Source organism: Typopeltis vanoorti, chromosome 20 (assembly GCF_054136105.1).
Source record: "Typopeltis vanoorti isolate ZY-2024b chromosome 20, IOZ_Tvanoo_1.0, whole genome shotgun sequence".
NCBI classification, from domain to species: domain Eukaryota; kingdom Metazoa; phylum Arthropoda; class Arachnida; order Uropygi; family Thelyphonidae; genus Typopeltis; species Typopeltis vanoorti.
The window spans coordinates 89,082,001-89,107,855 of record NC_143568.1 but is presented as its reverse complement, the minus strand read 5'-3'; the positions used below and the strand labels follow the sequence as shown (position 1 = coordinate 89,107,855).

Genomic DNA, 25,855 nt, shown 5'->3' with positions numbered 1-25,855 from the left:
GGCAACTCATGGTAAAGGTAGAATAAGCTCTGATCACTATTCTTAATATTTACCCTTAATGCAAAGCCCATCTCCTGGAGATGTATGATGCTATGTATTAAAGGCAAAGGGCCACTACCCAGACCGGTTTCGACCTTTATTGAGGTCTCGTTAGTGGGAGCCAGGCTAAGAAATACTATGTTTTAAGTAATACAGAACTTATAAATATTTTACCAAAACAAGTTACCATAAGGTGCTTTGACCTTATTAAATAAAAATCTCAGGATGAGATGGGGGGGGGGGGGGGTGGGGGGGGGGGGGGGTGGGGGGGGGGGGGGGTGGGGGGGGGGGGGGGTGGGGGGGGGGGGGGGTGGGGGGGGGGGGGGGTGGGGGGGGGGGGGGGTGGGGGGGGGGGGGGGTGGGGGGGGGGGGGGGTGGGGGGGGGGGGGGGTGGGGGGGGGGGGGGGTGGGGGGGGGGGGGGGTGGGGGGGGGGGGGGGTGGGGGGGGGGGGGGGTGGGGGGGGGGGGGGGTGGGGGGGGGGGGGGGTGGGGGGGGGGGGGGGTGGGGGGGGGGGGGGGTGGGGGGGGGGGGGGGTGGGGGGGGGGGGGGGTGGGGGGGGGGGGGGGTGGGGGGGGGGGGGGGTGGGGGGGGGGGGGGGTGGGGGGGGGGGGGGGTGGGGGGGGGGGGGGGTGGGGGGGGGGGGGGGTGGGGGGGGGGGGGGGTGGGGGGGGGGGGGGGTGGGGGGGGGGGGGGGTGGGGGGGGGGGGGGGTGGGGGGGGGGGGGGGTGGGGTAGGTGAAGTCCATATCTGGGTGGAGGTCCCCCTCGATGCTAACTCGCCTTGTGTTGACCTTCTCTGTCCAAGGTTTTATAGGACTCCCCTCCAGTACTCTAGGGACATTACATTACTTCCTTGCTGGATTTTTGCAAACCGGATTCTCCATAAATGGTACTTGAATTCTGTAATTAGAAAGATGATTTTGATTTTGGCAGTGACTGCTGGGAAAAACTGAAGTAATATGACCCTCTACTCTCAACATGGGAATACGCAGGCCCATACGAAACCAAATACAGTATATGGACAGCTTAGAACAGTTAATCACTCCTTTTATTACTACCTTCTAATAAGATGTTCTGTACTTAGACCCAACATGCATGATTATTGTAAATTAATTGACTTGTTAAAATTTATAACAGAAAATAATTTAGATTGCGTTCTTAGTGAAATTACTGTATTGACAAAAATTCTCTTGACAATTCCTATGACTACATCAGAGCCTGAACGCTGTTTTTCAACATTAAAGAGAATAAAATCATTTCTGAGGTGCACTATGAATCAGGATGGGTTAAATGCACTTGCGATGATTTCAACGGAGGAAAAAATTCTTCAACAGACACAAACATCAAGGAAAAAGTTATTGACCTTTTCGCCCGAAACAAAACAAGAAGAATGGATTTTATTTTTAAGCAATTTTGAATTATACCAAACTGTATAATTGATTGATAATAAACAATTTTTTTCCCATGTTTAATTTTTTTTTTTAATTTTTGCCATAATTTTGATATTTTATCCAAACACTGTAAACAGTATACACTGTGTTTACAGTGTGTATGTTTATTTCGAGAGTTGCAGCACCCCCACGATTTCATGCCATGAGCCGCCACTGATTATTATTATTATTATTATTATTATTATTATTATTATTACTGATCGTCAAATTACATATGCAGCCATTCAACTGATGGTAGTGGTGTCGCGTAGTTGAAGGATTAACTGAGGGATAGAGTGAGTTGTAGTGGAGTAGTCAGCCATCTCACGATGAGTCCTTGGAGGTGCCATGTATCAGGTTCTAGATTTAGGATTGCTTAATTGGAGTTTTTCTCTCTTATAATCACATTTTTATGAGCAAAACAATTCAAAATGATTTTTTCCCTCGCATAATTAGGCCAGTTTTATTGGCAAAAAAAAAAAAAAAATCAAGTAACGCCTTTTATTCCCTAATAGTTTTATTGGCAAGACAATTTAACGTAACGATTATTCTACTCTTGCTAGATAAAGTTGAATATTTGGGATCACAATATAACATTTCATCGAGTTGTTTCAGTCTGCGGCAGAATTAGGAAAAACGAAATTCATGTCTACATGCGTAAGCCAAAATTAGCAAATGATATCATCATACAAGAATGCGAAGATAACCTTTTTAATGATGACCGCCTACGTTCATTTGTTTATTGTTCTAGTATCTTTCATTTCGAAAAAATCTACTCAATGTTTACCTTTATTATAATATAATAATACTTTATTATATTATAATAAAGGATTATATTATAATTATTATATTATATATATTATTATATTATATTATAATAAAATTATATCTAATTATTTAAAATAAAGAGCCAACAGGCTTCATTTCGGCGATGTAAACATGATCTAAATTAAGGAGATATTAAATCCCACACTGTTTTAAAACAGCATAAGGAACTCAAAGATCGGAATCAAAGAGTTTCATGCCGAATATAGTATAAACTATAAACGTATCGGCGACTACTAGCGTAAGCTAAAGCTTAATGTATAACATCATACATCTCTTAGGAGATAGGTTTTACATTATGGAAAATATTAAGAATAGCGATCAGAACTTTTCACCACCTTTGCTACGAGTTGCCCTAGTTTGTACTACGTACTTGGACTACGTGCTTTAGCTTACGCTAGTAGTCGCCGATACTTTTATAGTTACTATATTCGGCATGAAACTCTTTGATTCCGATCTTTGAGTTTCTTATTCGTTTTAAAAAAATGTGGGATTTAATATCCCCTTAATTTAAATAAAATTATATCTAATGTTTGTTAAATCGTTTAACTCACCTTCCATTGAAGATCGCATGGTGACACGAAAGGTTTCTAGGGCATACGAGGCACTCTTTTTTTTTTAAAAAAAATCAGTAATTTTTCAATTAAAAAAAAAAAACTAAAGGAATTTTTAAACAAGATGCATGTATCGACTGACCTCCGTTAGGACCGAGTCTGGTTCGAACTGTTTGCATTAAAATTTTAAATTCAAATAGTTCGAACTACCTCACCGAGGACTGTTATAATTTAAGCACCACCCACGCGTTTATCTACTGGGTTTTTTGCGCTTGTGGACATGAAAAAAAAAAAAAAGAAAAAAAAGTCGATTGAAATTTTACATTTCAATGTAAAATTTCAATCGATTTGTGTAACTAAATATTTAATTAAACAAAAATTACGCTTGCACTTGATTATAATGCAGATGTTAACAAATCACTACATTTCTACATTTATCATGTTTGAAAGAAATATTATTATCAATTCTCGCAAATTACCTTTGCCCGAGAAGGGATATTACGCCGGTGTTACGTATTGAACTAGTCAATTTAACCATTGAAATTACAATTTTACACGGAACCAAATGAAAAATAAATTAATAAAAGAATTAAAATGAATTTGTTTCTCGAACTTCGCCAAGGTATAGTTTAACCCTAAAACGTGGTGTTTTGTAGGTTGAAAGATGAAGTCATGTTTTTTTTTTTTTTTTGTTGTTGTTGTTGTTTTATTCTTTCTCGATTGCTCTCGTGTAGAACGCGATCAACTTTAATCCGGGCTCTTCATTTGAAGGCAAGTAGACATATTTATAGACATAATTGTTTACTGTTTCGCAAGAAAACCAACGGGAAAACACCTCGTTCCATAATTATTATTACAGTAATAAATTTGCGATATCTATTACAGTAATAGGTATTGCAGGGCGGTTAATAGACGCCTATAAAGTTCCGTATTATGAATATTATATTATATATTATATATAGTGTGACGCGTTCCGTGCAATTACAGTATTGGTGGTTAATTACCATCATTTGTATACTGCAAACTTACCACAAATATTAATGCGCACGCAGAAAAATTAAAAGCGGTTAAAATGAAACGATAAATTATAATGATTTTTACTGTTAATTAGATAGGGCTAAATGGCCTCGCCTACTTCCCGTATTCGGGAATAAAAAAGCGTATGCTGATTTTTTTTTTTTTTTTTACTGTTAATTGAACAAGTTTTTTTTTTTTGCAAAAATTGCTTTTAAACAATGCACTTTGCAGGTTTTTTAACTTCATTTTCTCTGCATGATCTTCTTTGTAACCATCGAAAGTTTTTTGTAATGCTTGCCGAACTTTAACGCTTCGTGCAATATTAGAATGGGCGTTCAAAAGGAAACCAGAAGCATTTAGAAAAAAAATAAAAAGCTCATTTAATGTTCCTCTACTAAATGTTTTGTTCTGGTGCTAACCATTTACATCTGTTGGTTCCACAAGGTTTGTTGCAATTTCTCTTCGCTCATAACTGTGTCTAGAAGGTTACTCGCATGTAATAAAAAATAAAAATTGGGTCGAGGGACCACCACTTTGCTGCACCAAAGGTAGAATAATACTAAGGCGGTTATTGCGATATATTAAATCGTTACGGTGTTGTGTTCGTAGAGTCGGAATGTTAATGCAGTAGAGTAAAGAACTACTCTCAAAATTTTTTCGTTCAAAAAAAAAAAAAAATCCAAACTCATTTTTCAAATTTTTTAAAATTATAAACTCTGCTATAGTGAAACCGAGAGTCTATATAGCTCAGTATTTTTTTTCGCCCGGTTCCCAAGTTAGTCGATTTCTGGCACGTGCAAGCGGGTTTAAGTTCCTGGAAACTCGGGTTTTTTGTCCCGTAAACTCAAGAAAATGGACCCTAGAACCCACACTATTTCAGACATTATATATATTGTGTTCGGGTTGTGGACCACGAGATGGCGGCACTTGTTGAGCCGTCTCTCTTCACTGCGTGCCGCTTAATTAGCGATAGCCTTAGGCCAGCTATCTCTGATTGGGTACCAGTGGAGATTGAACTGCCCACTCAGCCTACAAAAGCTAGATACGGCTAAAACAGCCTCGCCTACTCTTTATACGGGAATAAAAGCTGATTTGATTTTCATTTATAGTGAAACCTGCGCTGTTCAAAACAGCTATGCAAGGTATCGCTGTATTCCCTACCAAACTAGTGTCATTCAGCTCAAAGTAGATTCACACACGAACAGCATTTTGATACTATGTGAAAGTTGAGGAAACTGAACAATGTTATGTACAGTATATTTCTGTATTCCTGAATTTATCCCAACAAAGGAATTCAAACAGATTTCGAATCCATTGGGGCAACAATGGAATGAATGAATGATTGCGATGTTTGTTTAAATAACTGTTCATTGTCAGTCTGTAGTTTACTTTATTATTTGTAACAATGCCACAGTGTCATTTCCTTGACTTCTTCTATGTTGCATAGAAGTGTTCTATTTAGCTCTACTAAAGTGTAGCATTTTCAAGAGATTACTTCGAAGATTTTATATGAAGACAGTGCCATCTGCTCCCAGAATAATTTAGTATGGGAGCTGTGTTGACATTTTTTAGATGTAAGTACTTCACAGACTACCTGATGGTTTTTAAGTGCTGTATTTAGTGAGGAAATATTTATTTTTTCTCGTATGCAATCTTAGCTGTGAAACATGATTCAAGAGTATTGTGTGAATTTATTTTACCTACGACTGAAAATTATTTATTTATTGATCTACTCTAACAAGACTTTCAACCTAACAAATCAAAGAAAAACTTTGATTTGTTTACCTCTGAGAGAACCAACTAAAGTTACCTGTTTGATTAATGTAAATACGTTATCGGCTATGCAAATGAGCATTTTTTCATTACTTCCTTCACTGGATTACATCAATATCTGGAAAGCTGAATGTGCAGATGGACAATTGCGAATGAACCCCCCCACACACACACAAAAATTGGAAAGTGAAACACATAATACGATATTAAAAATTTCCAATTAAGATGCACTAAAATGGCTCTCGATTTCAATTTCTTGAAATCGAGAGCCATTTTAGTGCATAAATTTAGTGCATTTTAGTTTACAAGACTTTTTCTTACAATGATTCACATTCGTCATTTTTATATAAAAGCTTCTCCATTTCTATTTCTTCATTTACATATTGCAGACATAATTCACCAGCTACCGGATTTCTCCTTCCTTCGATATCCAGTTTCAAAATACACACAGCAGCTATAATCACCTTCTACTCTTTAGCACAGTGTAATGATCTCTCGGTCTGATAAAATTATTTGAAAAAATAAGATGTCGATCTAAAATGTGATTGATATTATTAAAGGAAGATAATATTACCATTTTCATTTTTTATGTAGGTATTTGCCCAGGATGTGAGTCACCATCAGAAATTGACAACTCGGATGAAGAGATAAAAGAACACCCTACAGACGCCCTTCAGGAAGAAAGTGGCCAAACATTTACAGATGAATATAAAAGCGGCAGTTTCATAAAGTCGACTAATCTTAAGACAACTCACAAGGATTTATCTAATGAAGACGATTTTGGACCTGGAACTGATGTTATGGAAAGACAAGAAGAAGAACATCTTCCAGATGATGACAAAGGCGGCGGTTTGCCAGAAGTAACTTACCTTAAGACGGATGAGAAGAATTTATATAATGAAGACGGATTTGGACCTGGAACTGACGTTGTGGAAAGACGAGAAGAAGAACATCTTCCAGATGATGACAAAGGCGGCGGTTTGCCAGAAGTAACTTACCTTAAGACGGATGAGAATTTATATAATGAAGACGGATTTGGACCTGGAACTGATGTTATGGAAAGACGAGAAGAAGAATATCTTCCAGATGATGACAAAGGCGGCGATTTGCCAGAAGTAACTTACCTTAAGATGGATGAGAAGAATTTATATATTGAAGATGGATTTGGACCTGGAACTGATGTTATGGAAAGACGAGAAGAAGAACATCTTCCAGATGATGACAAAGGCGGCGATTTGCCAGAAGTAACTTACCTTAAGATGGATGAGAAGAATTTATATATTGAAGATGGATTTGGACCTGATGTTATGGAAAGACGAGAAGAAGAATATCTTCCAGATGATGACAAAGGCGGCGGTTTGCCAGAAGTAACTTACCTTAAGATGGATGAGAAGAATTTATATAATGAAGACGGATTTGGACCTGGAACTGACGTAGTGGAAAGACGAGAAGAAGAACATCTTCCAGATGATGACAAAGGCGGCGTTTTGCCAGAAGTAACTTACCTTAAGATGGATGAGAATTTATATAATGAAGACGGATTTGGACCTGGAACTGACGTAGTGGAAAGACGAGAAGAAGAACATCTTCCAGATGATCACAAAGGCGGCGGTTTGCCAGAAGTAACTTACCTTAAGATGGATGAGAAGAATTTATATAATGAAGACGGATTTGGACCTGGAACTGATGTTATGGAAAGACGAGAAGAAGAACATCTTCCAGATGATGACAAAGGCGGCGGTTTGCCAGAAGTAACTTACCTTAAGATGGATGAGAAGAATTTATATAATGAAGACGGATTTGGACCTGGAACTGATGTTATGGAAAGACGAGAAGAAGAACATCTTCCAGATGATGACAAAGGCGGCGGTTTGCCAGAAGTAACTTACCTTAAGATGGATGAGAAGAATTTATATAATGAAGACGGATTTGGACTTGGAACTGACATAGTGGAAAGACGAGAAGAAGAATATCTTCCAGATGATGACAAAGGCGGCGGTTTGCCAGAAGTAACTTACCTTAAGATGGATGAGAAGAATTTATATAATGAAGACGGATTTGGACTTGGAACTGATGTTATGGAAAGATGAGAAGAAGAATATCTTCCAGATGATGACAAAGGCGGCGGTTTGCCAGAAGTAACTTATCTTAAGACGGATGAGAAGAATTTATATAATGAAGACGGATTTGGAACTTATGCTCTTGAAGTAGATGGTGAATTTACAGGCAGCGATTTGCCGGAAGGATCTAATATTATTACCTCAGGCAATGAACTCTCTGCAGAACGGGGAAAAGGAGATTCTCTCTCCTCTCTTAAACTAGAAAGTGGTGAACTGCCTTCACGTGGTTCAAATGTGGATGATTCAATGGGATCTGCACATGGCCTGGTACATTTGCTAGTTATTGTATTAGTGCTGTGTTTACTTATTTATTCGTTTGTTTTATTCATTTATTTATCACTATTTAAATTATTATTTTTATAATGTGTTAATGATTATTTAATTTTCTCGATGTTGTTGTCAAAATTATTATTCTTTGTTCTTATTATTATTATGTAATCGTTTTATTCATAGTTGTAGTTGTTCTTATTATTATCAATTTGCAATTTAATCGTTTTTTTATTCGACATTTTATTATTATATATCAAAATTCTATCTGTAAACACTTTAGAACTTAATAAAAAAAAAGAAAAAAGATTACTGTTATTATTTAATCAATTATTTATTTATTATAGATTTTCTTAGTCTTTTCTAATAACGATCAAATTTCTTAAATTCAAATAATACCACAGAATAATCTCATGTCTGAATATTTTAGCTCAGTAGAATTTCTCTTTCCTCGTTTCCGATGTGCTTACTTAAAGTATAAAAAGGAAATTGTATGTAAGTTTGAATTATTAGAAGAAAGAGGCTGTTGATTCATTCAGCAACCCGCCCACGAAAAATGGATTATAAATTTAAATAACTAACCGTCTTTTTAGAAATGATGAATTAAGTGTATTGTGTAAAGGTCCAGATTTTTGCAGTAACACCTTGTCCCAAGCAATTTTATAAGATAGACTTATAATCCTTTTTCCAAGTAAGCAAACAGACAAGGAAGTCAAGTCTGCCTCAGTTAGACTTTATGGTAGGTGTAGAAAAAGGCATTACGTGCAGATGACGTTACAATATGAGGGTTGAGATTGCACAGATTCTGTATAAAACTTACCTCCCCCTCCTCTGAAAAAAAAAAAAATATATATATATGTGTGTGTGTGTGTGTGTGTGTGTGTGTGTTAAAGATACCAAGCAATTTTATAAGATAGACTTATAATCCTTTTTCCAAGTAAGCAAACAGACAAGGAAGTCAAGTTTGCGCCTGCACGTAGTGCATGTCTGAGGCAACTCGTTGCAAAGGTGGAGTAAGATCCGATCAATTTTCTTGATATTTTCCCCTAGTGCAAAGCACATGCCCTTACGGAGATCTATGATGCTATGCATTACAGGTAATGGTCACTACCCAGACCAGTTTCGACCTTTATGGAGGTCTCGTCAGCAGGATCCAGACCAAAAAAATGCCAAGGTTAAAGTAATACAGAGCTTATAAATTTTGCCTAAACAAGGTGCTTTAACTTCATTAAATACAAATCTCAGGATGAGAGTGAGATGTAGAAAGTTTTTTACCTTGGGTATATACTATGTTAAAGATACCAAGCAATTTTAATCGTTTTTCCCAAGTAAGTCAAGTTTATATATATATATATATTATTATTATTTATTTATATATATATATATTATTATTATTATATATATATATATATATATATATATATATATATATATATATATATATATATATATATATATATATATTTATTTATTATTTACGTATATATATATTATTTACGCCAAAATAATAACATAGTAATAACGAAAAAATTGTAATCTATGTGGAGCATTTTGGTTTGCTGCCATAACGCTTGGTGTTTGGTTTCAGTTTGAACCGCCAGTCCTGTTTTGACTTCTGTATTGAAGTCATCATCAGGAAAACATACATATGTGCAGGATACACGCTACATGACAATGTATTACACAAAAGTAAGATGAATCATTTGCTATAATAAATTTAGTTTAATCCTTTATCCAAGTGTGAGCAAACAAAGTTTGCGCCTGAAAGTATCTTCAGGACTGAGGTAAGGTGGTACACACCAGGGCAACTCGTTGCAAAGGTGGAGCAAGCTACCAATACTCCTGTCTCAGTATCTCCTATAATGCAAAACACATCTCCTTGCGGATATGTCTAATGTTCTGCATTAAGGGAAGGGCCACTACCCAGACTAGTTTCGACCTTTATTGAGGTCTCTTCAGTGGGAGCCAGGCCCAAGCTGAGATACCAGGCAGAAGCATTCGCAGGTCATCTCCACCTATAGGAGTTGCCAAATGGTGTGCCACCCATTTTTAATAAATTACTCTGGATTTAGAGAAAGATGTTGAAAGTTTATTTTTCACTTGGTTAGAGTATAATAAATTTAGTTTAATCTTTTTGTTAAGAGACTTGATCAAACTGGCCAAAGAGAAAAAATACCCCCTGGCACTTCTCTCCACCGACCTGGAGAAAGCGTTCGACAGCGTCAACCACAGGTACTTGCAGAACATCCTACAAAAAACAGGCGTGGGCCCGAGACTTCGGCGTACAATTAAAAACATGTATGCGGAAGCCACGACCCAACTATCTATTAATGGGTTTCTAACAGAACCAATCCGCATAAAGAGAGGGGTTAGGCAAGGCTGCCCGCTAAGCCCCCTCCTCTTCTCCCTAGTATTAGAACCCCTAATCAAAAGAATTGATAACACCCCCGCAATTAACGGTATTCCACTGCCCCAAGGCTCCAGACAATGCAAAATAGTGGCATATGCAGACGATGTAGTGGCTACACTCAGAGACTCTGAGTCCATCTATATCTATCTGCACACGCTGCAAAAATTCAGCATAGTCAGTGGTCTTCACGTTAACGCACAAAAAATCAAAAGTTTCGGAAATTTCCATAGCACTGGACTTCCCTACGGTTTAACGCTACAGACACAGCCTCTAACTATACTAGGCGTGCCCTTTTCAGACACCCTAGCACTACCAATCCAAAAATTGCAGGAGACAAGCAGGGAAAGGATAAGGCTGTTCAAACCAACCTTCTTCTCCTTTTATGGCAGAGCGACAGTAATAAAAACAATCGTCACCCCAATGCTGATGCACACTGTCAATATCACAGGCATCACACTGGCACAAGAAAATAAATTAACCAAAGAACTCCTGGATTTCTTCTGGAATGGGAGAAAACGCGAAGTAAAGAAAGAATACTTACAACTCAAACAGGAAGAAGGGGGTTATGCTCTGCCCGATCACAGAAGCTTGCTACAAGCAAACACGTTCAAAACCATACGGAAGGCCTTAAACTCCAACCACATTTCTGGCCTACTAATTAGATATTTTATAGGACTTTTCCTCCCCCTCTTTGGGATCACGGACTATGCTGGACCCCGCGCAAGGGGGGTGCCCAAGTGGTACCGTACAGTAGTGAAATCGATCACAACACTCAGAGACAGAGGAATAGCAATCCTCACACACAAACCCAAAGCAGTATACTGGGATTTCTTCCAGCTTTCCAGGCGTGATACACCCAATCTTAGTACAAATAATGAAATTCTCTTCAGAAACATCAAAAATAGCTGGGGACAGCCTTTTCATCGGGATCTAGCCTGGAGAATAGCCTACGGGTGGCTCCCGGTGAAACAGGTGAAATCCCGGCATGTACCTAACCCGTGCGACCCATTCTGCGATGTCTGCCGGGACGTGGAAACGGTGGACCACTTCTTTTATTTTTGCCCACCAGCCCAACGCATCTGGCGGAGACTCAGCACAGCATTGGGAATCCCCATGCTGACAGTAGAAGAGGTCGTACGACTACAATTCCCGCCACCAGTCCAAAAAACCCAAAAGTTCACTATTTTCCTAATCAATGTACTAAAATATCACATCTGGAAAGTACGGAAAAAATCCCAGGTACGAGATGCAAATTTAATGTATGCAAGAATAAGAAAAGGTTTCTTTTTCTACTTACCGAAATTTCTTGCACAAGAAAGGCACTTACTAGGAGACTTTAAATTTGTGAATCAATACTGCAAACCACCGACAATATGCTTTCTTATACAGGGACGCATCAGGCCCTGTATATCTCTTTAGAACCCAAAAAACCCACCATCACCCCCCCACCCCAGGAAAAAGAATAACCACTCTGTCTCCCCTAGCCACAAAGCTTTCGCTGGCACGGTTTCTTTACTCCAAACAAGGGGGGGAGAGCTGAGAACCCGGGCGGCGAAGGCTTACTGCGAGGTGGTGCTGCTCCTCGTGAGCGGCATCTCCCGGGCCAGTCTCTTCCCCATTCTAAGTCCCAGTGGTACCAGGTATACAAGTTCCTCAGAAAGTTCCTATTCACTCCTACTTACCGGAGCTTAAGTCCTGTTATTTTAGATTTAAAATAAATATTTAAATAAGTCCTATTATTTGCATCTTGTTTTTAAAAAAAAAAAAAAAAAAAAAAAATTACCTGAAATAAAAATAAGGATATTATATCTAGTAACATAAAAAGAACCTCCATTAACACTGGAGTAAATCATTACTTTAGATAAAATAATATGTGAACTATAGACAAAAGTCCATCTTTAACCTTTTTTCTGAACAGATAAATTGAGTTATGTTACAGACCAATTAGCCATTAAGGCTAAACATATGTTACAGACCAATTAGCCATTAAGGCTAAACAGGTTGACTGAGGCCTCTTTTTACCTCCTACTATCCTACTCTATCTTATATCATACTCCTCTTTTACTGTCTGCTGATCCTCAGCATGCTTTATTCTCCAAAGGTCAATGATGAGAGACATGAACTCCCATTCTACCTCAATAAAGGTCGAAACTAGTCTGGGTAGTGGCCCTTCCCTTAATGCAGAACATTAGACATATCCGCAAGGAGATGTGTTTTGCATTATAGGAGATACTGAGACAGGAGTATTGGTAGCTTGCTCCACCTTTGCAACGAGTTGCCCTGGTGTGTACCACCTTACCTCAGTCCTGAAGATACTTTCAGGCGCAAACTTTGTTTGCTCACACTTGGATAAAGGATTAAACTAAATTTATTATAGCAAATGATTCATCTTACTTTTGTGTAATACATTGTCATGTAGCGTGTATCCTGCACATATGTATGTTTTCCTGATGATGACTTCAATACAGAAGTCAAAATGTCAAATGTTACTTTCTTAATGATTAGAAAAGTAATTATTCTAACACGTGAGTTGTGTCTCCATAAATTCCTCACTATGAATGCTGATCACTGTGTAACCTTAAAAGAAAGAATTGTCATTTTATTGTTTATTTTAATAAACTTTTATGTTCAGAAATATATGAACTCAATATCAGAAATTAAATGAAGATTTGCTAAATCACAAAAATATTCATATTCATTTAATTAGTGTTTATTATCTGGGATGTGTATTTATTCCAAGAAACATCAACAGAAGTGATAGTCAATACCTTAATATCCACAGCAAATTAGTGTTCTTTCATGGAAGCGATATAGCACACAAAATATGTCAGTTCAGTAAGTGTATACTCAGATCAGCAAAATTACTGAACAGACTCTCATTCTTAAAATTCTGCTGCATTGTTCCTACTTGTGTAAAAATCAAGCCTAAATTTAAGTCTTCAAGAGCTCTCTATGTCTACCAACATACTACTTTGTGCTTTCATGGGAGCAATTGATGTCCTATGTGTCATGTTGGCCAGCATGAATGGCTATTCAGTCATTACAGGACAAGCTGTTTAACACACAAAATCCCAAGTTTTGGATGACTTTTTAAATGAGTCTGATGCTTTGGTATGAAAATAAATTTAAAAAGTGAAGTCCTGCCATATCTAGAAATTCAAAAATTTATTCAGGAAAAAGCATAAAATCTTCATTTGCTTCCAGAACAAACTGTGATAACCTTGTTGTCCTTTTAGCTCCATGAAGAGGCTATCAATAAACTCAGCTTCAACCATAACTTCGCCTTAGCTCCAAAACAAGTACCTAGTCTTCAGATTACGAAAAAAATAAAATGAGGCATCTATAGTCATCCATTACAATGTTATCCATGTCCATTTTAATGGACATGGATAACATTTTAAATACTTATGCACAGGTGCATGAGGCCCTAGCTGGAAGCCCCAAAAATTAGGGATAATTTAAGGGCCCTGGAACAATCTAGTTCCTAGGGCTCTTAAACCCACTGCAGGAAAAGTGTAAATATGGCTCAGGGCAAAGCCACCAAATTGGAATCTATCTTATGATGAACTTGACACTCTTAAAGAAACTATGCCAGAACCAGAATATAATTATGGGGGGTGCTTAAGGGTCAAAGCTGTATAACTGAGAGGAGACCTTCACATAGCCTTTAAAGGAATGCGAAGAACCAACCAGGGATTCTGACCTAATGTCCAATCCTCACCTTCTCGTGGTGCACCCTGTTGGGTATCTATCTGGATAATGAACGAACGAGGATGGGCTGGCAATTTGGGATTTAGCCGACCAAATTGTATTCTTTTTGGCTTATACCAATATACAAAATAATGGTACAACATGACAAAATTTCATGCCGGCTGGGGAACAAGGCCCCAGTTGTTTTCGCTAGGGAAAAAGGGCGAACAGCGAAAAGTCAGCTACTGGCACAAATCTCAAAGCACACCCCAACTTAACATCACCAGAGTTAAAGATCGGTACTATCAACATAAGAAACCTGAATGGCAAAGAAATGGAACTAGCTGAGGAATTAGATAAGTACCAGATCGACATAATAGGGATGACTGAAACAAAAAAGACAAAAACTAGTGAGATCTTTCTGAGCAATAAATACAAAATGTTATATTCAGGCATTGACAATCAAAGAAAAGAAGGGGTAGCCATAGTATTCAACACTAAATACGAGGCTAATCTTCTTGAATGGTGGGCAGTCTCAAGTAGAGTGCTGTGGGCAAATATCAGAATGGGGTCCTGGACAATGAGACTGAATTGTGCCTGTGGTCCCACAGAAGGCTCTACTAAGGTAGAAGTGGAGGAATTTTTTGAGGCTATAAAGATAGTTACTGACACAATGAAAAAGGAAAAGTTGGTCCTTTGTTGGGGATCTAAATAGCAGAGTAGGAAGTGATTGTAAGACATACAAAAATATTTTGGGAAAATTTGGAGAAAAGAGCGAAGCTAATAATAATGGCAAATACCTGCTGGATTTCTGCTCAGGACATGGACTGGTTATTACTAACACCATGTTCCAACATAAAGTGCACAAATTCACATGGAGAGAAGAGGCAAGGAATAAGAAAGGTCTCATTGACAATGTTATTGTTGATAGTAGTGTTTTCTCCCTGGTGCAGGACACTAGAGTGTACAGAGGATTTGAAATTGGAAGCAATCACTATTTAGTCTTGAGCAGGATAAAATTGAATTTCATATTGAAAAGAATGAGATGTAAGAAAGTTTTAAAGCGAATAAAAGTTGAGCAGCTCTCAGATGTGAATTGTAGACTAAAATACACAAAGATTATTGAAGAAAAAATGAAAGAGTTTGAGAACAAGAACCAAACCTTGGAGATTCAGTGGCAAACCTTGAAGAAAACCCAGATTGATTCAGCAAGAGAGGCATGTGGTGAGGTTGTCTGCAAGGATAGAAAAATTGGAACTCCATGGCGGACACAGGACGTTAAAGAGGCAGTGAAGGAAAAGAAGAAAGCATATCAAAAGTTCCTGGCAAATAAGTCAGCTTGTGCTCTTAGAGAATACAGAGACAAATGTAAGAAAGCTAAACACTGTGTAAATCTAGCTGAACAAAAGTCATGGGAGGACATTTGGCAAGAGCACAGAAAATAAATATCCAGAAGGCAGTAAGATATTATGTAGGTTGTTGAAGAAGCTTAGAAATGGAGGAAAGAGTGCTGTAAGAGGAGTTAGAGATGATAAAGGTGACATGAAAACAGGAGAAAAAGATATCCTCGAAGTATGGAGTAATTACTTAAAAATGCTAAATGAAACAAGCAGTGATAGCACGGTGGTAAAAAAACACTCAACAGGCATACAGTCAAGAATACATATCCATACTTGAAGTAGAAAAAGCCATCAAAGGCTTGAAATGTGAAAAGGCAGCAGGAGTAGATGATATTTAACAAGAAATGCTGAAGTATGGTGACATAAAAGTCTTACACTGGCTCAACTACATAGTTCAGAAGGCCTGGCCAGAGGGACAAATTCCTGATGATTGGAGTAGAGCTCTAATAGTACCCATATATAAAAAGGGAAATAAAACTGAATGTAAGAATTACAGAGGTATTTCCCTACTGAGTGTTCCGGGCAAGATTTATGCCAGTATACTTGAGAAACTGTTGAGAAGAATTGTGGAAGAAAAGCTTGGTGAAGAACAAGCTGGATTCAGGCCAAATAGAGGCTGTCAAGATCAGATCTTCACTTTACGACAAATAGTTGAGAAAGCATGGGAATATAACAAAGATCTGTATTTAAGTTTTGTAGATCTGGAAAAGACATATGACAAGGTGCCAAGAGAAAAGCTATTCAAAACACTACAGTTATATGGTGTCAGTGGGACATTATATAAAGCAATACTTTTTCTTCTTTCTTTGAGTTGTAAGTGAGCAATTACAATTGAAGGAAGTACAAGAAGATGCTTTAATGTTAAATCTGGTGTGAGACAAGGATATACATTATCCCCTCTGTTATTCATTATCTATATGGATCAGCTCTTTGCTTTATGCAGATGATGTTATACTTCTAAATAAATCAGCTACAAATTTGCAAGATTCCCTGACTAAATTGAATAACTGTTGTAATAGATATGGTATGAAGGTCAGCAATAAAAGACAAAGACAATGAAAATAGGTAGAGTTGTTGAAAATGTCAACTGTGTTTTGAACGGAGAACCTGTGGAACAAGAAAAAAAACATTTCAGCTACTTAGGCACGATTTTTAGTGAAGATGGTAAAGTAAATTAAATTAAAGTAAATTAAATATGGAAATAGACAACAGAATCAAAAAGCTGGTATGGTGGGAAGTCAATTGAATAAATTCATATGGAATAAGAGAGAAATCAGTCGGAACACTAAATTAGTTGTATACAAGACAGTGTTCAAACCAGTTTTAACTTATGGATCTAAGAGCTGGGTCAGAAGTAAAACACTTGACCAAAGACTAGAGACCGCAGATATGAGAGTCCTGAGAAAGATTAGAGGCATGAACAGATGGCATCAATGGCAATATCATATTAAAAATGAGGATATTAGGAAAGAACTTGACATTGTCAGCATCCAGGAATGCATTAGCAAAGCTAATCTCAGGTGGTCACTTATACAGAATGGGCGAGGAAAGATTAGCAAAACAGGTGTTCTCTGCCAGGGTGGTAGGAAAACGACCCAGAGGAAGACCAAGATATAGGTGGATTGATACGGTACAAAGTGCCTTAGACGATAGAAATATAAGATCTGATAATGTTGGAGTCTTGACAAGTAACAGACTGATTTGGAGGAAAATTATAGACAGGAAGTTAGTAATGATGTAAATTTTTCAGTACTATCATATCCTGTACACCCCTTGAGGGTACATGTCAGGAATTTGATGATGATGATGATATAATTATGGCATGAATTTTATTCATCCCATAATAATTCAAATAGGATTATAATGGGATGAATAAAAGTTTTGAATAGCGAATCTGATTTAGCTTCGCTATTTGAAATTTTTACAAGAAAATGTCGAACAGTTCCAGTGTTGTTCAGCTATATTCGAGCCAACAAAGAAATAACACGTATTTATTACAATAACTCTCTGACTTAGCAGAATTAGTAGAAGTTGTGGGGATAAGAAGCTGTCTGCATGGTTCAGTTTTTGTTTTAAATGGATCACTTCAGTTTTAAATGGAACACTCTAGTTCCTAGGGTCCCACTCACTTCAGAAAAGTGTAAACATGGCTCTGGGCAAAGCTGCCAAATTGCAATCTATCTTATGATGAAGTTGCCACTCTTAAAGATACTATGCCAGAATCAGAATATAATTATCACTAAAGTAGATAAGGGTAACACTACAGAAGTACAAATACATAAACAAAACATGCCATTCAGATAAATAGTGGAGAGTATTGGTTAGTTTCCCAACTTATAAAATAGCCAAAACACTTAGCCCAAGTGCTCTCTCCTATTACAGATCAAATCTCCTCTCATGTTAAAAATTCTGTGAACATCAAATCTAGCTCATGAGATTTAGCCATCAAAGTTACTGACATTATGGTCAGTTTTTATATAGCCTCTCTCTCTCTCTCTTCATTAATGCATCCTTAAAAGAATCCTCAGGAACCATCATAAACTCTCTGACCTTCCAAAATATCAGCTTTATTCACTTTCACTATGCACTCTGGCTATTTCATATGGCAAGCAAAAACCTACAAGAAGATAAAGCAAAGCTATGCTACCCCCCTTCACTCTCCTTCCCCATCACCCTTCCTTTCATGAAACACTTTGTAATCATGACTCTAAACTCTGTCTGTCCCTACCCCACCAAACCCAGGGATGTGTTATAAATGTTTTTATCCCACTAAAAACAGCCTACCCAGAGGATCTGTTTCATCATTGAAAGAGAAAAGAATAATAATCTGTCCATCCTTGACACTCCTGTCATCTGATTGTCCAATAGATCGTTATCCTTATCTGTCTGAAACTTACCCACACTATTCTTTCTTTTAAGGTTTACACGGTGATCAGCATTCATATTTCCAAATTTAGTGACACAAAACACATGTGTTGAAATGATTATTTTACTTATTATTAATAAAATATCCACATTAGATGGTACATCCATCAGATTTCACATTGCCATTAAAGTTCCTCCCACCACAGTCCCTTTCAGTAATATGGTACCATCAAAACTTTCGTAAATCATACTAGAACCATTTGCTCTGACCATACTAGTTTTTCTTCAGATGTTAATCACATTTGAGACTTTTTTAGCTAATGACCTCCCCTTCACAATCAACAAAACTTCTGGTCATCTCCCAAATCCAATCCCTCACCTCAAAATTCTGCATACAAAAAAAATCCATTCCCATTCTCTCAAAAAATTTTCATGTGTTAAGAAAAGCATAACATAAGAATACTCAAGACATTACATGCTCAGCAAAAGATCCTTTCCATCATTTGGATCATCATGAACTGAATCCCTTCTTATTATTATTCTAAGACTCCATGGAGTCACAGACTCATCTAGGAGGCCCCTTTTTGTCATACATGGAACTTATCATATCAAATTCTCTGCAGACACCATGCTCCCAGGCATTCATTCCAATCATTTGCAACTCTCTATGCAAAACACCTGTTTCACACTCCCCTACTAACACCCTTCTTATATAGCTTTCAGGGGTGACCTCTACTTCTCCCCCCCCCAATCTTCTACTATTTTATGAAAAACCTCTTCAAAGTTAATCCTATAACAAACCCTTACCAACTTGTATGTCTGTCATATCGCTCCTCTTCCTTCTATCCACTAGATTCTGCAAATTGCATCATTTCAACTTTTCTTCATATTTAACATTCCAGAGATCAGAAATTATTTTGGTCAATTGCCACTGGACCTTCTCCAGCACCTCACTATCCTTTTGAAAACCAGGTGACCAAATATGTGCACAATAGTCAATCAGAGCCTTATACAATCAAAACCTACAAGAAATGTGGATGCAGTGTCCTCTGCATAATTCCCTGAAATATGTTGTGTTGCACTCACAATTTTAGCAATGTGTCCTCTGAATTTTTGATCCTTATCCACCATCACCCAAAGATCTCTTATTTCTTTCACCTCCAATAGTATATCCAAACAAAGATTAAATTTTATATCCCATCTTTGTTTTCCAAATTTTAAAAGCTTACATTTTGCATCATTGAACTGGTATTTTCTCCTGTGCTCATTCACTCAGTCTATTCAATTCTCGTAAGGCCACAACATCTGTTCTACTCCCCACAATTCATCCCAACTTTGCATTATTTGCAAAAACTGAATATCCCCCATTCAAATCTTCCCCAATATCATTAACATATAGGGTAAACAGCAATGGCCCTAAAACAGTTCCCTGAGGCACACCACTACCACTTAGAAATTGGCTATCTGATCCCTATCATTTGAATCCAAAGCACTAGTCCAATATTCAACCAATCTTCTCTAGTTTGATTATCAACTTATTATGTGTAATGTATAGAAAGCCTTTGCAAAGTCTTAGTATACTAAGTATAATACAAGTACACTAAGTGATTACTTATGTCTTCTAATAGTGGAGGCTTTAAAAGGCACTTTTGAAAGCATATAGTGTGAGGTAGAAGTGAGCAAGACAGGATATTTAGTGGGGTGTTGTTACAAGCCAAGGAGCACAGAGGCGGGGAGCAGGAGATGTTTAGGCAGTTAAGCTTGGTAAGTGTGAGAAGAATGATGAGAAGAAGATGGACAAATGCCTTATACAACACATTATAGAGGGAACAAGAGGTTCAAGAGTTTTGGTCAAAGCATCAGAAGAGCTGATAATAACTGAGATGACATCCCCCCCCCCACCCCCAGTTGGAGAGAGTGACCATGAGGTTTTGACTTGTAAGGAAGATGAATAGCTATGCAGGAGTGGTAAAGAAAGGTAAACGTATGTAGAATTATAAAGAAGGTGATAATAATAGTCTTAGATATCAATTTGGAGCAGTTCCATTCCATGGAGAGTGGACTTGGAAGGCCGGGATATCATTAGCTTGGGAAATTGTGAAGGAATATTTGTTAGCAGCAATAATAAGCTCTATTCCACGCATGAAGAAGAGGACACAATTTGGTGTAAAGTGGATGATAAACAATATCAAACATGAACTGCAGATGAAAAAGAGGTTATGGAAGAGATATAAGGAAGAGGGGGGTGGAGAGCAGATGCATGAAGAATATAAGACTCAAGCCAGGAGACTGACTAGTATGGTAAGGAAGGCAAAACTAGAATATGAAAAGAGATTGGCACTAAGTTTTATACAACTATGCTGTATAAGATCCCTGATCAGACCACACTTAGACTATTGTGCTCAGATTTGGTCCCCAGGATTTGAAGGGGATAAATTAACTGTGGAAAGGGTACACAGACACAGGCCAGGAGAGTGACACTAGTATGGTAAGGAAGGCGAAACTGGAATATGAGAAGAGATTGGCTCAAAGATCGAAAGGAAATCCTAGGGAATTTTTAGTTATGTGGCCAGTAGGAGGAGAAATGATTGTGGAAGAATTACATTGGGAATAGAAATGGGAACAGATTGACTTATGCAGAGGACATAGTGGAATTGTTCAATGAACACTTGATTAGAGGGATAGGGCAGGTTCGAGGTTTACAGGTAGAGGAGGAGAGTGTGCTCTAATTACTGAGTACCCTGGATATCAGTAAAGCTGTGGGACTGGATGGTATTTCACCATGGGTTTTGAGAGGATGTTCTAAAGAACTGACAGCTCTGTTGACCTGGCTTTTCAATGAAAATCTAGCTATGGGAAAGGTAATCAAGGAATGGAAGGAAAGTAAGATAGTACCATTGCATAAGGGTGGTAGCAGACTGGATGTGTCTAACTATAGGCCAGTTTGTATTTCATCAGTACTTGCTAAGATCATGGAGAAATTAGTGAGAAACCATATACAGCATTGGAGATGAGGGTAATTTTATCTGTAAGAATGAACATGGATTTGTTAAGGGGTGCTCTTGCTACAGTAATATGATTTCATTTTATAATAAAGTGATGAGAGCAGTTAATGAGGGAAAGGCATATACTGCCATTTTTTTGGATTTTTCAAAGGCATTTGTCAGGATGTCACATGATAAGCTGATATTTAAGTTGCAGCACATGGGTTTGATGTCAGATTAGTCAACTGGATTCAGGACAGGCTGTCTGATAGGTATCACATTGTTGTGTATGGTGGGGCAATATCATGGAGACAAATGGTTACAAGTGGGGTCTCACAGGGCTCAGTAATGGGACCTGTATTGTTAAACCTTTATATCAATGACATTGTCAGTGGATTGCAGGGAGATATTCAGTTGTTCGCAGATGATGTGAACTTGGGAAGGGTTATTAGTAATAGTGCAGATGCGGCAGTCCTGAAAGAGGACTGGAATAAAATAAATGGATGGGCAAATGAATGGTGCTTTCAGTTTAATGCAGCAAAATGTAAAGTCTTGAAGTTTGGGATACATTGATGGGAGGCTGCATACTCCATTGGAGAAGATGTACTGGAGGAAGCAGAAGAGACAAGAGATCTGGAGTATGATGATTGATAGAAACCTGAAATTGAGAGAACATATTGTAAAGCTGGAGAAAGGTAACCCAGAGGATTGCTGCAATACTGAGAAGGACGGTGACCCTGCAGAGATAAAAGGGTTATTGTTCCATTGTATAAGACTCTGAACACACACTTGGGCTACAGTTCTCAAATTTGGTCCCCAGGATTTCAAGGGGGTAAATTAACTGTGGAAAGGGTACAGAGCATATAACAAAGATGGTTTCAGGATTGTACAATGTTAGTTATGAGGATCACCTGAGGGAATGTGGACTGCAGAGTTTGGTGGAGAGAAGGAGAGGTGATATGATTGAGACTTTTAAACTGTTGAGAGGTAATTACAGGGTTGACACTGGGGAGTTCTTTCACTTGGTGGAACAGCGGGAAGGAGTGATGACAAGAGGCCATCCCTGGAGTTACTAAAGGAAACTGTGAGCAAGAGGGTGAGCAGTGGTTTCTTTGCATGGAGGATGGTTGAACTGTGGAATGTATTGCCTGATAGAGTGGTGAGAGCAAGAATGGTCAATCATACCAATCCTTCACTTTGTGATTCCTAGAAAGGACCTCCACGATAAGTCATTTGACTCCATGGATGTCTGAATAATAATAATGATGATGATAATAATAATAATAATAATAATAATAATAATAATGTGTATCCGTCTCCCACGTTGAATGCTGCAGTCACCTTATTGTAATAAGTAAGTAGATTACTGAAACATGACCCCCCCCCCCTTTGGCAAATCCTTGCTATTCATGACAGATATTACAATTGTTGATCCTGATTCTCACCAGTCTTTCCACAATACATGAATAATTTATAACAAAATAAAAAATAACCACAATAATTTGATGCTTGAGTTGTGTCACCTCCTTTATGAAGTTCTAGTTTTTTGACTTCCTTACACATCTTTGGAATAGACACAATGTAAGACTCATATTAAACAAATATGTCAAGGCAGATGTCAACTTCTTGCACATTCCTTCAAAATACTCAGTGATATATCAACAAGCACACAGCTTTGTTAATATTGTTGCTTAATTCCTGATTCTTACCAGCCAAATACCTCTTCCTCACAGTGAGTTCTCTCTTCCTCATGATCTGCTGCTCTCAATCTCTCCATGATATCACAATCACAAGAATGAAAGACCTTTAATCATCTGCTCATTAAATATTTCAATTATATCCTCTGCAGCAGTTGTCCTTATACCATTTTGTATAATCAATGGCATCCTACTATAATCTTTTTTTTTTTTTTTTTTTTTTTTGCTGGCTATGTATTTAAAGAACTCGATAGTATTTTTTTTTTGACTTTGTTATCTAACTGATCTCATACTAAACTTTTGCTACCCTTAGCAACTGCATCACCCTGATTGCCTGTTATTTGTATTCCTCATGGACTTATTACCACTCCTCCTATGTTGCCTCCATAATGCCTTTTTTCTTTGTTTCGCATGCTTAATCTCTTCATTCATCCATTTCACACTTACCTTATTTAACCTTCTGACCCTTGGAAGTTGGATTTGTATATAGTGTTAATTGTTGCAGGTGTGTGAAGTAATGTTTTAGCAGAAAAAGGACACCAAGTTTTTTATATGCAAATGAGGCTATGATGTGATGCGATGTATATACTGTAATATGTCTGTCAGTAATCCAAGAAGAGTAATTTGATCTTGTTCAGATATGATGGTATAAGAGTTAATGGACTAACAGAAACACAGTTTAATGGATCATGAAAATTAAGGATCCATTCCACTCCATGGATTACACAAAGTACCATGCACCTGCAAATTAGACAACCTTGGAGAAATTGGGGGGAATAATAACATTCTTCACCTTGAAAAACATAATAAATACATATGCTACCATTATTGTAGCAGGTCAGGAACAGCTGGCCAACCTAGTTGGCTGATTGGATAGTGCTTCAATGATCCAGCCTATAGCTATGGATTTGATTCTCGCTGTAGAATTGAAGCTTACGAATGCACTTAAGTGGTAGATGAACATCATCACAAAGAAGACATGAAGTAGATTTTAAAAATAAAGATAAAATGTTTGGTTTTATCTTTGGTTGATTGGATAGTGTTTCAATGATCCAGCCTATAGCTATGGATTTGATTCTCGCTGTAGAATTGAAGCTTACGAATGCAATCTACCACTTAAGCTTACTTAAGTGGTAGATGAACATCATCACAAAGGAGACATGAAGTAGATTTTAAAAATAAAGATAAAATGTTTGGTTTCAGGAGCAGGATTTCCTGAGTATCCTTTAGCTCACCATGGTACTAATACACAATAGGTTTATAAGCTTTCATGGGTGGAATTCACATAAAAAAAAGCTGACAATACTCTAGGTTAACCTTACAAACAAATTAGAAGAAAGAAACCATCCTATTTATAAACTCTTATTATTGTTCTGAATTGCTGTTTTTGGAATCAGCAGTAGCAGTGAATAATCAGGCCTAGTAATCTCAACAAGTATGGGTGCATTAAGTTACTTGAACTCTGGGAGAATACTATTTTTAGGTGTTTAACCAAACAGTCAAGTCTGGTGGCTGCATTTCTGATTATAGAGAGACATGAATGGGACTCTTATCTCACTTATCTCTAAACAAAAACTGAATTTATCAATGAAATTATTGCATTACCTACCTGTATCTGCCATGTACTCTAAAGATGATGATTTGAATCCAATGAAACAGCAGCTAACTTAATAAATCTATAGTTTATTTATTCTAATTTTGGTACTGTTGTGTTTTAAGAGAAAAAAAATAATTAATAACAATTAACATCACAATATTTCTATGAATTTGATGATTTGTTTGTACTTTTGATATCTGAAAAGAAAATATATATTGATATAATTTGCTTCTTTAAAAAAAAAATAGACTCATCAAATTAAACATAACAACAATCTTACATTTCTTTCGAACAAAATTACACGTCCCAATAACTGATCTTCAAGGCCTTTTCTTGTCACTGTGAAATCAATTATAGCTGATCTTGCACTCACCTGTAAAATAGCAATATGGGAAAAATTTAACAGTTTATTAAGCTGCTTGAATGTGTGTAAATTTAATAACAAATCTAAACTTTTTTTTTTGTTCTTTAAGCAAAATACATTTCAGCCAACCCAAATTTAATTTATTTTTATAAATTTAGAACGAAATTGAAATTTAATTTCAGAACTTCTCTATCACCAATATTTTTAAGGGAAGGAAGATAAAAACCTTATGATGTCTTACAGTATAAACAATACAAATAGAGGGGAAAAAATTCATTCAACTCAATAATATTCTGCTGGATTTTCTAATCAGTATCATAAAAGATCAATTATAACTGAGTCAGGCACACATCATTCAACTATTAGGGTGGTCAGAAAAGTTCTCGACCAGAGACAGCAACACTATCGGCACCATTTTTTTTCTAAGTTGGTAGATCTGTCATAAGCATCCATGTGAAATTGCAAGTCATTCTATCAAGTAGTTTGTTTTATACAGCTGTCTGAAGCAAAAGTGTTGTCTGCATCCCATGAAATGGATAAAATTGAGTATCGTGCAGTTATAAAATCTTTGTAAAAGAAGGTTTAATGCCAAAAGAAATTCATTTGAAGTTCTTAAAGTTTATGGCTCCTTCATTTTCAACAATTACGAAATGGGCTGCCAAGTTTAAACATGGCAGTACCAACCTTGAAGATGATCCACATCAAGGATCATCTTCAAGGTTTCTGGTGTTGTTACGTCCAAAAAGTAACAACACCAGAAATCATTGATCAAGTGATATTGGATGACCGGATCAATATGATATTGGATGACCAGAGGATCAAA

At 37.4% G+C, this 25,855-nt stretch overlaps 2 protein-coding genes across 3 annotated transcripts in view; one reads left to right on the top strand and one right to left on the bottom strand.

The window, feature by feature from the left end:
• Window positions 1-25,855, bottom strand: part of LOC150095635 (dynein axonemal heavy chain 8-like) — a 2,108,518-nt gene that overhangs the window by 480,495 nt on the left and 1,602,168 nt on the right. The window contains exon 67 of the mRNA XM_090409931.1: window positions 24,949-25,041. Coding sequence (XP_090266057.1) covers window positions 24,949-25,041 — 93 coding nt within the window. The remainder of the gene's footprint in view (window positions 1-24,948; window positions 25,042-25,855) is intronic.
• Window positions 1,705-8,172, top strand: LOC150095636 (uncharacterized). 2 transcript variants are annotated; one of them, XM_090409812.1, is made up of 3 exons: window positions 1,770-1,819; window positions 5,313-5,439; window positions 6,233-8,172. In XM_090409812.1, the coding sequence occupies exons 2-3, from the start codon at window positions 5,412-5,414 to the stop codon at window positions 7,726-7,728; spliced, it is 1,524 nt and encodes a 507-aa protein (XP_090265938.1). In that variant the 5' UTR covers window positions 1,770-1,819; window positions 5,313-5,411; the 3' UTR covers window positions 7,729-8,172. The 2 variants fall into 2 exon arrangements, with proteins under 2 accessions (XP_090265937.1, XP_090265938.1); XM_090409811.1 differs by lacking the exon at window positions 5,313-5,439 and having other exon boundaries at window positions 1,705-1,826.

Excerpts from the sequence above, each read along its gene's own strand:
- LOC150095636 (XM_090409811.1), top strand. The coding sequence starts at position 1,799 with ATGAGTCCTTGGAGGTGCCATGTATCAG. Across the intron at positions 1,827-6,232 it reads TTGGAGGTGCCATGTATCAG|GTATTTGCCCAGGATGTGAG; the intron begins GTTCTAGATTTA and ends TTTTTTATGTAG.